Here is a 16,626-nt window from a genome sequence, read left to right on the forward strand (position 1 = left end):
TTATGAATTTATCATTGAAGGAACACATGAATAGAAGTTAATATGAGATTGAGAACAGTTCCAGTGACCGGGATCAGCTAGTGATATTAGGACTTAGGACTCACTGACCTGTTTCTGACAGAGGCACGGGAGGATATAGTGAAGTTCCTCTGGGGCAAGCGAGGGGCGCTTGAAGCCGCCGGCGCAGGCGCGGGCGGCGAAGTCCTCGGCAGGCGGGTTCCCGCCGCCGCCGCACACGCCGCTAACACCACCACCAACCACCACCTGTACATCACGGGACCGGGCACGAACGCGACACGACCTGCTGTCACGCTAGCGAATTGCCGACTCGCCGTAAGATACGCGCTCTCAACCACCTTCACTTTTGTTGTGCCTCGAGCTGCAACGCCAGCGGCGGCTGCTCGCCCCACTACGATGAAAGCGAAGGCTTTCACTACTGCTCGCCTGCACTCAGCTTCTGTGCCAATCCAGACACAATCCTTTCGCACTACGCCGTATAATGTCCACTGCTTCTATCACTAACAAACAGGTCTACTGATCCACCGCGCTACACCATCTGTTACTACCATAGCTCAAAGCAGTATTATTTAATAATTACAGTTTAAATAACACACTGAAGTTACAAAAATAAAAGTTAAATTGTGTGACGAATCGTTAACAGTATCAAAATAATAACGTATGCGATTGTACCAAGCTCCCGAGACCCTTCAAATAAAGCTCACGTCAAGGACCAACTCTTGATTACACATGTCCATACAAAGGGAGATTAACGTTACTTTGATACCACGTTTGTTAACTTATAAACTTACATACACCAACGGCAATAGCGTTGAACTGTCATTTTATATGGACGACCAAGTCTTGATTTGACACCTCCATACAAATTTTGCAGATTAACTTAACGTTGACTTAACGTTTATTATCTTTAATATCAACACTAAAAAACAATAAAAATATGTGTGAATTGTTCAACAACTAATTTGAATCTGATCTTCATTTTCTCGAGTCAACCGCTTTGGCGCAGAGTATTTACAAGCGAGAACGAGTTTTATTTGGGTTCTTAATGAAATATCGTAGATGTTCCTTATTTGTTGCGTTATTTAAATAAGGTGACTAATCATTTACCAAATATGTCCATAATCAATATGTTGACCTGACATGATGATATAAATATACCTCTAATCTCTATACATTAAAACACTGCATCTGTTTATATTAATCTTTACTAATAATACACGGTACAGGTCTAGTGGTTAGGACTTCGGCTTTAATATCCGGGGGGCTCAAGACTTTCAAAGTCTTGTGCGTTTTAAGCAATCACTTGCAAGGTGAAGGAGAACATCCTCCGAAAAACCGCGCAAATTTCGTAGGAGTGTGGCTTAAACCAATTGAGAGCTTGGGCTGCATCTCCACGAATATCTATATCGCGACGTGCCATGCCATGCCATCCAATCCAATATTACTAGTCGAGATACACGCAGAGATGCAGCCTTAGAAAACTTAGGGAATAATAAAAAAGATTTAACGTAGTTAACGAAATATTATCAGTTCTTTATTTGAAAACATAACAAGTGAGTGACACTTTTCATCACATTTTACAAAATAACTCTTAGAACTTATGAAACAAATAAATTTTAACCTAAATATCACACTTTTGGGCACGTAGTCTTCCTGAGATAGTTCTTCCCCGATGGCAAAGGCACAACAGTTACTCCCTGTGGAAAGTTCTTGGCAACTTCATCGTCCTGTACTGTGGGCAGCACCATACAATCGTCACCCATCTACAAGATAAATTCCAAAACTATAACCTCTTTACTAATACTAGGTAGGTAATAAAATAAATTTTTGGCGCCCTTTTTGTTTTGGAATGAAACTTTCTACGCATGGTTGAATACTGTTATAACCGACAGCTTAATATTACAAAAAAATATTTAATAATAGTCAAGCCCTTTTATTTGAAATTGAGGGAGTTGTGAATAAATATCCAATCGGCCTTTCAGTGGTGGCGACCACTTTGAACCGACACACACATGCAGACGCGTCAAACATATAACATCCCATCGTGTTTGCGTCACAGTTTAGAATAACCATTTCAAAAAATATACTTATTGGGAAAGGAAACGATAAAATCCTATAGTGATTAAAGCGAGCTCCTACTCTCACAACCGTAACGTCGATCTATTCAGAAGACGCTCCAATCACGTGTTCTAATATCTGAACTACAGACAACATAACATACAGAATGATCGACATAGTTTCATCACATATGGAGCAAAAGAGGCAATAAAATCAGAAAAGAGGTATGTTTACCTCTTTTCTGGATCTGTTCAGCCGACTCTCTACGTCACTCGGAAGGAGTTTCCTTCCATAGTCATGGACGGATATTACGGATTACGCAGGAGTTCCAAGGAGGTACGGTGAGAGGTTTTGGTTGTGGTTCGTTACCATCATACCTGGTTGGTCGTGCTGCTAAACGAAATACAGCCCCGGTATGATGCCGCGTAAAAATGAATAAGTGTGGGTTTAATATTACTTCCTAGTAAATTATCATTTAAGACAGTATCATCATTTACCACACGGTGAGATTGCAGTCAAGAACTGGTAGCGAAAAATAAAAAATAAATATTCCGTCTTTATAAGATTCTAAGGACGAAAAGTTATTGTATTCAGAAAATAACAAATTATAACCGATTTAAAAAAATATTTTTATACTATAGATGTTATAATATGTATTTTATTTTGCCCAAACTTTGTGTAGATCTGATGAATGTGGTTGGAGATAGAGCAAACCCCTCATTTAAGGCTTAGCGATACTGAATACTTTAATTTTTTTTAGAACTACAACTACATCAAAAAACAAAAACAGGACAGACGCAGACGAAGTCGCGGGCAACAGCTAGTAATAAATAAAATTACTTTATTTGAGGTCGGGGTGCCACATACAAAATTAAGAGGTTAAAATAAAATGAAAATAAAAGACACTCATATTAAAAAAATTTAAAACAATAATTAGTGAAAATAAAACTATTTTATATTATTTCAGGTTCGGAATCTGGTGCACTTTTTGCCAGCGTTAAAAATACGTTGTCTAAAATAGTAAAATAGTAACTTTTTGGTATTCGGATAAGTAAATAAAAAAAATATTGGAAGCTGGAACCGTGTTGTCACACTAAATGTGTCCCGGTAAATAGCATTCTCCACAATTATTGGTTTCCTTCAAAAAAACGACAGTGGGTTTCACAGGATATTTGGTAAGACATATATAAGATAAAATTACACAAAAAAGTAAACGTTCATGCAAATTAAGAGAAACCTTGTGGAGATAAAAAAAATCTATACATTTTCAATAGAGCCAGCGGAAACAGAATTCATTAGTACATACCTACTTGGTTTAGTCAACCTGATTTATATGTTCAGTTACATTATGTCCTTTGTATGTCGGTCAAACTAGTAACAGCGGAAAAAATATACAGGATGTTCTAAGATTGATAATATTAACAAGATAAAGATTTGGTTGGTCTTTATTAGATTTGATCTTTGAAATTACCTCTGTTGCTTGAACTTTCGTCTGGTGCCGGGTCCTGTCCCCACCGAAAAAACCGTGCAGTCAAGAGAATAAGCGTTCCGGTACGATGACGCATGGTAACTGATAAGGTGTACGGTTTTAATATAACAGCCGTACCCCTTACAGCACGGCGTGCATAATAACACCAGCAACAACTAACTAAAGGCCTGTCTCAACGGTAGGGTTTGCCCGTAACCACAACGCCGGGCAGACGGTTGGTGATCGCAGTAGGGCTTAGAAGCGCAGAGGACGCTGCTGTCCATAATCCGTCATAAGCAGGACGGCTGCGAGCATATGCAGAAGATAAAATGTTATCCCCCCCATTATATCCACTGACAAGATATAAATATTAGTCGTACACTGGCCAAAGCATCGCAACAGTGAAAAAGACAAGTTTACCTCCGTTTATTATAACAATTATATTCCATCTCCCGCAAGATAGAAAAATGATTGTAAATGTTGATGTTGGAAAAGAGCAACTACTGAGTTTCTTGCCGGCTCTTCTTGGTAGAATCTGCTTTCCGAACCGGTGGTAGAGTCACTACAAATACACATACTTGACGTTTCAAAAGTGCTTATAAAGTAGGCCTACTTGAAATAAATGAATTTGAATTTATTTGAATATTGTGTCCCATTGTGGGGTGCAACAGTAAATATTTTGTCATTTCCCCGTGGAGAAATATGGCTCTTGCCCATGGCTACTCAGGAATATTGTGTCCACTTGTGGGGTGGATGCAACTGTAAATATTTTGTCATTTCCTCTAGTAATGCAGGTTAGCTCGTTATCATCTTCGGGATTTCCGTTAATAACTAACGGTAAGCTTTTAGTGGATTGAAAAAAAAAATAAGAATTGCGTCTCTAGAAATTATACAGACGGTTTTTCGTGGCCCGTAGTTCAAGTACTATGCACACCTCCGGTTCCAACATGCAATGCAATGAAAATGGAAAGAGCACTAGGGGTGATGTCGCCACAAAGCATATCGACTCAACACCGACTAAAGCATTGGAACATGCGTATATCGTGAGCCATAAAGTTATAGTTAATTATATAACACGCGGCAACTCAATCTTAATAAAATAAAAGCGCTGGCGGGCGATGCGACGCAATGGCACGGGGTTTATTGTGTAGAAAAGTAGATGAAATCCAGTGTGGAAAACTTATTTGAAGTCGCTAGGAACCGCTCGTGTATAAATAAAAAGACGAATGGGGAGGTACCTCTAGTTTATGAGATTCATACCCTCGTAATCAACATCATATCAACCCATTACCGGCCCTCTAGAGGGCACGGGTCTCCACCCACAATAAGAAGGGTTTAGGTCGTTGTCCACCATGCTGGCTCAGTGCGGAATGGTGGACTATAACATTCACATTTTATATTATAAATGCGAAAGCGTCTCTGTTTGTTTGTTACCCAGAGACCCAAAATAAACGCGTACAAAGTCGCGGGCAACTGATGAGAGCTGATGCCGTTACGACACGTAGGTACCTATAAGTTTAATGTGAATACAACTTAAGATACACCCTAGATTCTCTCAATAACGTAATAATGCTAAATAATAAGTACTGCTAAATAAGTTTATCTGGTCTATAAATAAATGTATCGACTTCCTGCCGATTTTTGTTACTTAATAATAAATACATTCGTACCACGGTACACGTTTTAGAAGTTTCTTTTTTTTCTATCAAATATAACCTAGTACCTCTTGTAGGTATGATTTATGACCGACAAACTGTGCTCCCCTACAGAAGGCGAACGTTAAAAACAATGATATTAAATTCCGATACCTGTTGGTGATGCCCAAAGCTATTACGAGCTGCCTAGTGATTACCATTTTCGACTAGTGATCACAAACTGTGGGTTTGATGTCCTTGCCAAACTAAACATTGTTGGGTATTATCTATTATGATATTTTCAAGAGCCCACCAGCTCCATACTTCTGAGAGGACGTTAAGACTTCGGTTCCGGTTATTAACATTCACAATAGACAATAATAATCGTCAAAGCATCGGAGCAGCGTTGTGGGTGTACGCTCTAAAAACCTTTCTCCTATGAGAAAAACGTGTCCCGACCAGAGTCACGGGAATTAATAGGCTAAGGATGATGATGCTGCAATTAGACACACCGGATCGAATTAAGCATTAAGCCGCAAGCCGCGCCCATTTTGGACACTTTAACAACATCTCTTAAGAATTCTTTAGGCAGTGTCGGGTTATCATCACGAGAGGACTGCCAAAACTACTTGTCGCGGTTTGATCAGAAGCCCAAAAATTTCTATAGCAATAGGTGGTGACGCCATTTTTACTTTCGGGGAATCATCACCATAAAATGGTATTTATTTTCTTTGTGAATTTAGTGGACTGTATATTTTAGGTTTTGCTGGATTCTTTTCCCCTTTTTAATGTTTAAACTATGGCTTTAAAGGATATAGAACAAGGGATAACTAGGGTTGGACAGAAAAGTATTTGCACGTGGACTTACAGTTCGTCGTAATGCAGTTCTCTTGATTTCTCGTCACTTCACAAGGTTTCACAGGTTATCACTAAACACTAAAGCACTGATGTAGGTTTAAATACTATTAATCGTCCAGTATAAGGTTCTTTGGCCGGCCGACCATGTGGTTTTATTGAGCGGAAGATTGACGTGCGTTTGCCGCGGATATAGGTGTGCAACTAATTGGCGGCGTGATGCGGGCAGATAAGGATGCGGAAATATAAAAAATGGAGGATGGAAATCCATAGTGTAGCCATTATCTATTACTTCGACCACAGATTAATGAGGATTTATCAAGCATCCCCCCGGACATGAAGGAACCCTTCATAAAACGGATATAAACATAATTGCAACTTATAATACGACCTAATATTGTAAGTATACTATATAAGAGTAATGCGTAAAGAAAAATAAAATAAATTAACTAAAGCATAATAAGATTAAATGAGAACTAGTGATAAAAATTATTGAGTTGGCAGCGGACATAACTTAACGATAGGCCGGATATAAGTCCCGTTCTTAGTTTTTATTTGAACTACGCGGACAACTCCATCTTTGCCAGGTAGCACCTTAGTAATGACCCCAAGTGGCCACTGTAAGGGCGGCGCGTTTTGTACAATAACTATCACAACAGTCCCTATTGTAAGCGGATTCGTGGGAGTGTTCCACTTTTGACGCACTTGCAAATTGTGCAGATACTCCGTTCTGAATCTCTTCCAGAATGACTGAACCAGAGAATCCAATAAAGAAAATCTAGACAAAAGACCAGCGCGTTCTCCAGTTACGTCTGGAGCTGGAATGAATTCCAAAGGTACGGTTGAAAGAAAATGCGAAGGCGTTAGCGCGGAGGGTTCAGAGGGATCTGAACTTAAAACATACAGAGGTCGACTGTTAAGTACAGCCTCAATTTCATTAAGTACAGTAAGCATTTCCTCGTATGTCAGAATTTGTTTGCCGATTACGCGAAAAAGTAGAGTTTTAACACTTTTAATATTACTCTCCCAGACTCCTCCAAAATGGCTTGCAGTTGGTGCATTAAGTTTCCAATCTATACGATATTTAGCTAATTCGGAACTAAAGTTCTTATAATAATCTTCTGACTTTAAAAAGGTATGTAACTCATTCAAATAAGCCTTGGATGAAACGAAATTGGTCCCTTGGTCTGAGTACAGGACTTCGCAATTTCCTCTCCTGGCCTGGAATCTTTTAAAACAATTTAAGAAGGCGGAGGAACTCAGATCAGAGGCTAGCTCTATATGAACCGCCTTTGTAACCAAACAAACAAATAGGCATATATATGCCTTCTGACTACGTATGCCGCGTTTCCTAGTCAATGTGATATAGAGAGGTCCAGCGTAATCTACACCTGTGTGTAGGAATGCCTTACTTTTCTCTATCCTACACTTAGGAAGGTCAGACATAAGTGGAAATGTAGGCTTAGGATTATGCCTAAAACATGCATTGCACTTATGTATGCGTTGACGTACCACACAACGAGCGGATAATATCCAATATTTTTGTCTCAATATAGACAGAAGCAATTGAGGGCCAGCGTGTGAATGATTACGATGATAGTGATCAATTAACAGATCTATTATGTGTCCCTTCTTGGGTAATAAAATTGGGTGTTTATGCGAGTAATCTAACGACGAGTAAGCAAGACGTCCACCCACCCGAAGAATGTCCTCAGAAACAAAAGGAAATAATTTTCGTAATTTTGACGAACATGGTTTATTATTTTTAATGTTGTCAATATCAGTCTGAAAGACTGAGCGTTGTATTGTGCGAATTATCAGTAATTCAGCTGCATTGATATCTTCAGCTGTAATAATATCTCTGCGTGGAAGTTTTTTCATGAATCTGAGTACATAAATCGTGGCGTGAAGAAATTTAGTCCAAGAAGAACATTTAGATCTAAGCTTTATAATTGTATATTCATCGTGCGATATTATTAAGTGCGTTGTAGTTTTCTCCTCAGGTAATGAAGAAACCTGATGAGAGGAAAACTTTATTATGGGCCACTCTTCTGAAGATAAAGACAACCATGGGGGACCCTTAAACCAAAGGTCGTGTTTTGAAAACTGTGTGGGCATAAGGCCACGAGACACACAGTCCGCGGGGTTTTGAACACCAGGTATGTGATAAAAGTTCACCTTAATTGATGTCAATAGCGTATGAATTTGAGAGATGCGGTTAGCCACATATGTATTAAACCTGTGTGGCGAAGAGAGTGCCCAACAAAGGGCGACTTCTGAATCAGAAAACGCGAGTACTTCCTTTATTTTTATGCGGGTTGACAATATATTATATACTGAATTTACAAGTCGAGCAAGCAATACTATTCCATTTAACTCTAACCTAGCTAGCGTGACCGTTGGTTTTACCGGTGCTACGCGGGATTTAGAGCAAATAAGTGTAATTATAGGCCTTTGATTTCTGTTTTTAACGTATAAGTATAAAACAGAGCCAAATGCTTGCTCACTAGCGTCAGAGAATGCGAGAAGATAAATTTCAGAAGTGTCTTCTATTCCAACATGACGAGGATACTTAAGATTCTGAATAATAGGCAGTTCAATTATATAATTTTGCCATCTTTCACATATGTGTTGAGGGGGACACTCGTCCCATCCTATTTTTAGAAGCCATAACTCCTTTATGAGTAATTTAGCGAATAAAATGACTGGACCAACAAGACCTAGAACGTCATAAAGACGCGCGGTAGCTGAAAGTATAGCTCTTTTGGTACAATCACCTTGCGGTTGCGAAACTCTAAAAATAAATTCATCAGATGCGGGAAGCCAATGAAGACCAAGAATCTTAAAAGAGTCATCAGTGTCAAGAGAGATCGACTCAGATTGGCGGTGAAATGAAGGAATGTGTCCGAGCAATTCAGTCGAATTGCTGGTCCATTTCACTAAGTCAAATCCACCAGCCTTAAACAGTTGTATCAACTCTTGAGCTATCTTTACCGCTTCATCTAGAGATGAGGCGGAAGAAGCTAGGTCGTCCATGTAGACGTCTCTCTCAACCACTGATGCAGCGAGAGGCCATTGCTGGCGCTCGTCACTAGCCAGCTGGCGCAGTGTGCGTAATGCCAAAAAGGGCGATGAGCGGAGACCAAAAGTCACTCGAGTAAATTCATACATTTCAAGTGGGTCCTTTGGTGAAGATCGATAAATAATGCGTTGATATTTGCGGTGCGGAGAATTGACATATATAGACAAATACATTTGTCGGACGTCAGCAAAAAATGCGATGCGGAAAATGCGGACATTCAAAAGAATGTTAAATATGTCTGCTTGCAAATTGCAACCAGTATACAAAATATCATTTAAAGATAATTTCCTATTTGCGGAGGGTTCTTCTATTTTAAGAAGAGAATAATCAGTGGGACAAGAACCATCTAGTACGATTCGTACCTTGGTACTCTTGTCTTCGCGTATCACTGGATGATGCGCTAAGATATAACCTGGTGAAGCAGGTTCATCAGGTGGTAAGCGTTTGAGGATACCCTTATCAAGGTAATCCTTAATAACTTCATTATATCTAATATGAAGTTCGGGATCTCTAATGAATCGTTTTTCCAGATTGAGAAAACGCTTCTTTGCGGTAAAATACGAATCACCTAATAAATTAGGATCTTCTTTAAAGGGAAGATCTACCGAATATGCTCCGTCCTGTTGGCGTACAGTGGAAGCCGTATATATGTCCTCACACCTTTGTTCATCAGGACTTAAGAATTTGCGGGAAGGAGGCTCTTCTATTGTCCAAAATCTCTCTAACATTTTATCTAAAGGTTCACTCGTGAAAAAACACAAAGCGCGGGAATTATTAGGTTTAGATAAAATAGGTGCATCGCCCATAATTATATAACCCAAAGAGGTTTCAAATGCGGAAGGCATATTTTCATAACCATTTATTTTATCAGCCATTGCTATTTTGCGATACACATTTACCCCTAGTAATATATCAATTGTACCAGGTTCTGCGAAATCATCATCAGCCAGAGGTAAATTTTTAATAAGACCATCAATGGCTGTGATGTCTACATGAGAGTCAGGCAGTTGAGAAGTGATTCGCTCAACTACAAGAGGGCATATTGAGTATTCATTCGCGTCATTAAAACGAGATTTAAACGTAAATTCTGAAACACCAATTATTTTTTGCGATACTCCGCCGATGCCTTGAACTTCAGAAAAACGACTCTGAAAGCTAATAGGTAGCGAATATTTTTCACAGCAACTAATTGAAACGTAATCTCTTTGCGATGCGGGATCCACTAGGCATCTTATAAGATGTGCACAATTATTTTTGTCATACACTCTTATTTTCGCAGTACCTAACAAAGTGGTTGTTGTGACGCGTTCTAAACAATCATATGATACGTTACATACCAAAGTGGTATTTGTGGTCTGAGATATAAAATTATTTTTATTTAGTGTATTTTCACTAGAGGAGCTTGTCGAAGGTGCCTCAGTAATAACTGATGACACGCGAGGCGAATTAATTGCGTTAGGAGATGAGGGCGGTTTACCTATGTTAGATTTGGACGTTTTAGGTAATAAATCTTTAGCGTTGTAATTGTTGCGTTCAAAATGCAATTCAGTATGATGTGATGCCGATGAGCACCTTTTACAGTTTCGCTGAGAAGAGCAGTTTAAAGTTTTATGATGAGTCGATAAACATCGGTTACAAAAGTTATTATTTTTTACATGTAAATGCCGCTCATGCGGAGACAACTTCATAAATGCAGGGCAAGAATAAAGATGTGTGTGTTGACCAATTTTACACAAACTGCAAGCTGCACTATTTAAAGTATTTACAGTTTCTGTACTTACAAAACTTTTGGTAGAAGGCTTCGGAATCGAATTCCCCTTATATCTATTTTGAGGTAATTCTAATCCTTTATTAAGAGAGCGCGACATTACTTTATTCTGTTCCTTCACAAATTCTATAAGACTCCTATAGGTAGGAATTTGTTTTTTGCGATTTATTATCTCAAACATTTTAACTGTATCAGCATCTAATTTAAGCGTGGCTAAGTGAAAGAATATAAAATCAGTAAGATCGATTTTTAATTGTTTGAGAGCTTCTACTGAAGAATTAAATGTATTTATAAAGCTATCTAATGAGTTAGCATTAGTACTAGCAAGCGGTTTAAATTGCAATAATTGGTTTAAATAAGCGCAGGCTAACGAACGCGGATCGTCGTATTTTTGTATTAACGCCTCCCAAATAATAGGATAATTTTCTGCGGTGGCTGGCAATCCTGCACATACAGATGCGGCTTTCCCTTTTAACCTACCAACTAAATAAAATACCTTTTCATTATTGGTTAAGTTAGGATTATCATGTATCATGTTTTTAAACTGCTGGTAGAACAAAGGAAATTTAGTTAACTGACCGTCAAACTCCATTAAGTCTATAGGCGGAAGATGGGATTTTAATTTAGGAAAACTAGAGATAGGACGTGCGCTGTCATTCTCTGAACTCGTATTATTAACATTAGAGTGACGCTCCATTATTTGTTTGACATAGCAAAACATTTCTTCAAATGAAGTCCACGATTGGTAATTAATCATAGCCTTTGGATTCAACATTAACTGCGCCTCATTGAATAAATCTAAATTTAACTCAAACTCTTTGCGTAAAGTGTCTATGTTTGAAGCCTGAGACAATAAAGAAGGCAGCTTACTGCTGTCCGATTCGACTTGAATAGCGGTGTCAAACATTCTTTGCATACGAGCAAATATAACGTCCCGTTTGCCTTCCAACAACCGTAACTTACATTCTTCCTTGCTATATGGACTTGGTGAAGAAACCGACTCTGGTTTATTCATTCTGAAGGAGTAAACCGAGTTATAAAAATAAAAATATAATAAAAAAGGTGTATATGTGTTTGCAAATGCGTCAAGAAATGCGTAAAATATATAAAGTAGTTGCAGTCTTATAATAATAAACACACAACCCCTTTATAGACGCGAGCGGTTAAATAAAAGCGTTATAATGCTATTTTAAAAACTAAACCGGGCAAAGAACTAGGTATAACAATTAACAAGTTAGAGGTCATGCGTGACCTTGAATGCAGCGAGCGACAAAAACGACTGCGGCCGAGCGCATTGTTTGGTAGGTATGATGCGTTTGAAATAGATATCTTTACCTACGATTCATCCGTTTTTAATACTAAGTAGCGGGGTAAAACTATATAGAAATACTAAGCAAGCGGTGCGGAAAAGAGATATATAATTATAAAATACTTAGTACTTCTTTACTTAGTAAACAAAACGTTAAATCTATTATGTAGACAATATCTTAGCGGTATTAAACTTACAAACTGAACTAGTGAATACCTACAATATGGCGTACTTTAAGTTGCATAGACTAATAATAATTCCGAACTTTAAAGTCATAGAATGTAATGATTAACGATAATTTAAATCCTAAAATTATGAATTTAAATCGAATCGGCCGATCTTCGGATCGAATGACTAAAATTTATGAAATTCTATGGAAGTGATCAAATATTTTTTATGAAATCCGGCTCGAAGGACCAAATTTTATGGTGACGCCATTTTTACTTTCGGGGAATCATCACCATAAAATGGTATTTATTTTCTTTGTGAATTTAGTGGACTGTATATTTTAGGTTTTGCTGGATTCTTTTCCCCTTTTTAATGTTTAAACTATGGCTTTAAAGGATATAGAACAAGGGATAACTAGGGTTGGACAGAAAAGTATTTGCACGTGGACTTACAGTTCGTCGTAATGCAGTTCTCTTGATTTCTCGTCACTTCACAAGGTTTCACAGGTTATCACTAAACACTAAAGCACTGATGTAGGTTTAAATACTATTAATCGTCCAGTATAAGGTTCTTTGGCCGGCCGACCATGTGGTTTTATTGAGCGGAAGATTGACGTGCGTTTGCCGCGGATATAGGTGTGCAACTAATTGGCGGCGTGATGCGGGCAGATAAGGATGCGGAAATATAAAAAATGGAGGATGGAAATCCATAGTGTAGCCATTATCTATTACTTCGACCACAGATTAATGAGGATTTATCAAAATATGTCCTTACCTACAAGATGGCATAAAGTTATTGAACAAAATGGTACCTACATACTCTAGTTAAATGTAAATTAACTACATTGAAAAATGTTTTGAATTTTCTTAAAAAATGCGAAGAAACTTTCCCCAACCTAATATAATAGGGCTGGTAGATTTATCGATTACATGCTATAATCGATAAAACTACCAGTCATATTTGAAAAAATATTATTGCGTGCTTTGCCCGTTTATAAGGGTTGAGCGGCGTGTAACCCGGCAAAGAAAGCGAACACGCTACGATCCATAATTAACGAGGATGAAATTGCGAGGCTAATAATGCGGTTTTTCCCTTACCACCTGTGGCTTTCAACTAGAATTTTTAATACTAGACTTAAATTGACGATAAACTATACTTTTCAGACAATTCACTTATGTTGCATAACTTTGACACCTTATAATTCTGAAACCTAGCGCGAAATTTGATTTTGTCTAAAAATTCTTGTATTTTATTACTTCCAGCTATTGATTTATCCAAGTTAAGTAAACTAAAGTGCCTAATTCGTGTCTAGGGATATCAAACGCCTAACAATATCTTGATTCCATGTCAAGTGTCAAGTGTTGTGTTTATGAATATATATCTTTAAACCTAACCCTTCCAGTGCTGATTATTACAATGCCTTGCGGTTTAATGGTTAATATATTTACCTTTTTTTAGTTATGCACATTGAACAGTAGTCTAATCTCATATTCTTACCTTCCAGTTTGCAGGTGTTGCTACTTTGGCTTTGTCAGTCAGTTGCAATGAATCTATGATACGCAGGATCTCACTGAAACAAAACGTTTTAACTATTATAGTTGGATAAACAGCTAACTACAGTAACGTGTTTTGCAAATGTACCTCTAGTGATTGTTGATGGATTTTTAAATATCGTCGTATTTCTCTTAGATGTGAGGATGAGATTAGTAGGGTAAAGTCACAAACAAAACTTACTGCCCAAGTACAACATACAGTAATCGCAAACAGGGTACTGGATAGCAGCAGGTGATTCTTTACAGATAATTATCGTTGTGTGGAGATTGCCTCTATTGGGTTATATGTAAATAACATTTGATGGCAAGCGCATCTATCGCCGCGATAAACTAGCTCGCAAGGTGATGCATTGATTTACAATGATTAAACATGTACTTAATATTTTGTCCACACTTATAAAAGATTTACTCACTCGAAATTACGACCAGTTGTAGCAGGATAGAGCAATGACAGTCTAAATTTCTTGTTAGGGTCCACAACATAAACTGCACGAGCAGTCAAAGGTATCCCTGCGGTGTCCAGCTCATCTTTGTCAATCATACCCAATTTATTGGCAATGTTTCTATCCTTGTCTTCTACTATTGGGTATGGAAATAACTCTTGTACAGAGCAACCTAGGACAAATCAGTAAAATATAGATCAAAATGAGCTGATTTTCACAACCCTGCGTGGAATTAAGTTCTTCCATCAAACTCAGATACTCAAAAAACAAAGTAAAAAGAAATTCCAAAATGTTACTACATATAAAATTTCTAGTCTGTGATTTTTTTTATCTTGAATCTGGTTTGTGAGTTGTAATAGTGTTTTTTCCAGTGATGCATTTTTGCCCTATAATGTCTCAGTTCCAGCAATAGTTGCTAAGTTTTTTATGGTAGTATTCATAGCATGAGTATCTGGATCCAACCTCTTGTATAGTAACTTATCATTAGCATAATATCAGACTTCATTAGATATTAAAAGACTGTTAATATCCCGCAACTTTTTTGCTTACCTGCATAACTTTTAATGTCTTTACACCATTCTATATGAGATGCTACTGAATCACATGATAATCCAACAACTTTAACATTGCGCTTTACAAATTCAGGCAACAACTTTATCACTTTTGCAAGCTCGGTTGTGCAGACTGGAGTGAAGTCTGATGGATGTGAGAAAAGTATACCCCACCTAAAACAAAAGAAAATCTATGATAAAATAAATCAAAAACCTCATTTGTCATAAATTACAGGCCAGAAAACCTGGCTGCAATTTTGGCTGAATGACCAGACTAATTCTTTGCAAAAAAAAAATGCCAGCTTTACTCTCAACTCAACAAATTAAAGCTTTCCACTATAATTTCATGGCCCCAAGATTGCCACTGCTAACAGGGCAAATATGTAACAATCTATGAAAGTGCCATACTTACAATGCTAGTTGGACATAACCATCTCAGCTTCAAGTCCCAGTCTGTATGGTACAGTTCTGGTTACAAATGTTTAAAATCTACTTTATATCATATGTACAATTCCTTGATATGCTCAAGATGTATTTGTATTTTGAAACACCTATTTCAGTGTTATAATTACCATGTAATAGTGAATACTTCTTACTGACTTATTTGTACACCTTTTGGCAGGTGGCAGATGTGTAAATACATTTTCAGACAAATTGTGTAAACTTTGTAAATACCTACTTACCAAATCTATAGATAAGATAAGAACACTCAGTTACATATGTTTAAAAATGAGGGGGAAGTGCCATACTAGTGACATGGTGGGGCCCTTTAACCATCTATCCTATATGAACACCGGTCTGAGGTCAGCAGTGAGACAATAATTAGGGTTGATGTAGTGATTTTGACAGACGTGAAATCAACTTTGCATTGGTTTTGTTTGATAAAATTAAGTTTAATAAAAGGTTGTAAAAAGAAATATAAAAATTTTGATTCTGTATTTTAATTTTTGCAACCTTGGAATGTCATTCACAGGTTGTTTTGAAATTTATACATGTTTGATTTATCTTAGAGGGTGTATGTATATATTTTTTATCCGCAAGTATCCAAAGGAATTGAAATTAGTATTGACATAGCCATAATGAAAATAGGGGGAGAACAGATAGTAAGAGAAAAAAATTAACAAGATTTTTATAACTCTTTATAAACAACTTGGGCAATTTACATATAATTTTTAATTTTAATTACAATCTGTTTTTTAATTTTTTTTAAAATCTATGTTTTTTTTCTCAAAAATACTAACACGAAACTAGTCATTCAAATATTAAAACAAACTTAATATTTATGTTACGGAGTATGGAAGTACTCAATGAAGTTGTGTAAAATATCAACATCTGCATAATTATTTCCTCATTATTATTTAAATAATTTGGATACTTACGAGTCACCAAGCCATTCGTGAAAATCTATTTTCCCCTCTGTGGTATTTGCGCTAAAGTTAGGAAAAATATCTCCGAGGAGCAACATTATAAACAGAATATAAGCTGTTTTTGTTATTTTATTAAATAATTCCAAATTCTTCAACGAGAGCACATGCCGGCTAACTGAAAAAAAGAATTCAGCTAAACTTCAGAAAAAACCTTCGGTAATTCTTAATTTAAAAGTTTTGACAGTAGACAACTTTATTTGACATTTGATATACAGAGCAGTGAGCATAAATCCAATCAGTTTCAAACACTTTTTATCGATTTCACGAGCAACTCAATGATAATACATATACG

General features: G+C 37.2%; 1 protein-coding gene across 1 annotated transcript; it reads right to left on the reverse strand.

Moving 5' to 3' along the window:
• Positions 1-1,526: 1,526 nt before the first annotated feature.
• On the reverse strand, positions 1,527-16,523 carry LOC120636504 (peroxiredoxin-6). The gene is made up of 5 exons (XM_039908012.1): positions 16,287-16,523; positions 14,906-15,081; positions 14,327-14,528; positions 13,858-13,930; positions 1,527-1,781 (listed from the first exon to the last, which is right to left on the reverse strand). Exons 1-5 carry the CDS (start codon positions 16,370-16,372, stop codon positions 1,647-1,649), a joined length of 672 nt encoding a protein of 223 aa, XP_039763946.1. The 5' UTR covers positions 16,373-16,523; the 3' UTR covers positions 1,527-1,646.
• Between the last annotated feature and the right edge of the window lie 103 nt (positions 16,524-16,626).

Source organism: Pararge aegeria, chromosome Z, assembly GCF_905163445.1.
Source record: "Pararge aegeria chromosome Z, ilParAegt1.1, whole genome shotgun sequence".
Lineage (NCBI taxonomy): Eukaryota > Metazoa > Arthropoda > Insecta > Lepidoptera > Nymphalidae > Pararge > Pararge aegeria.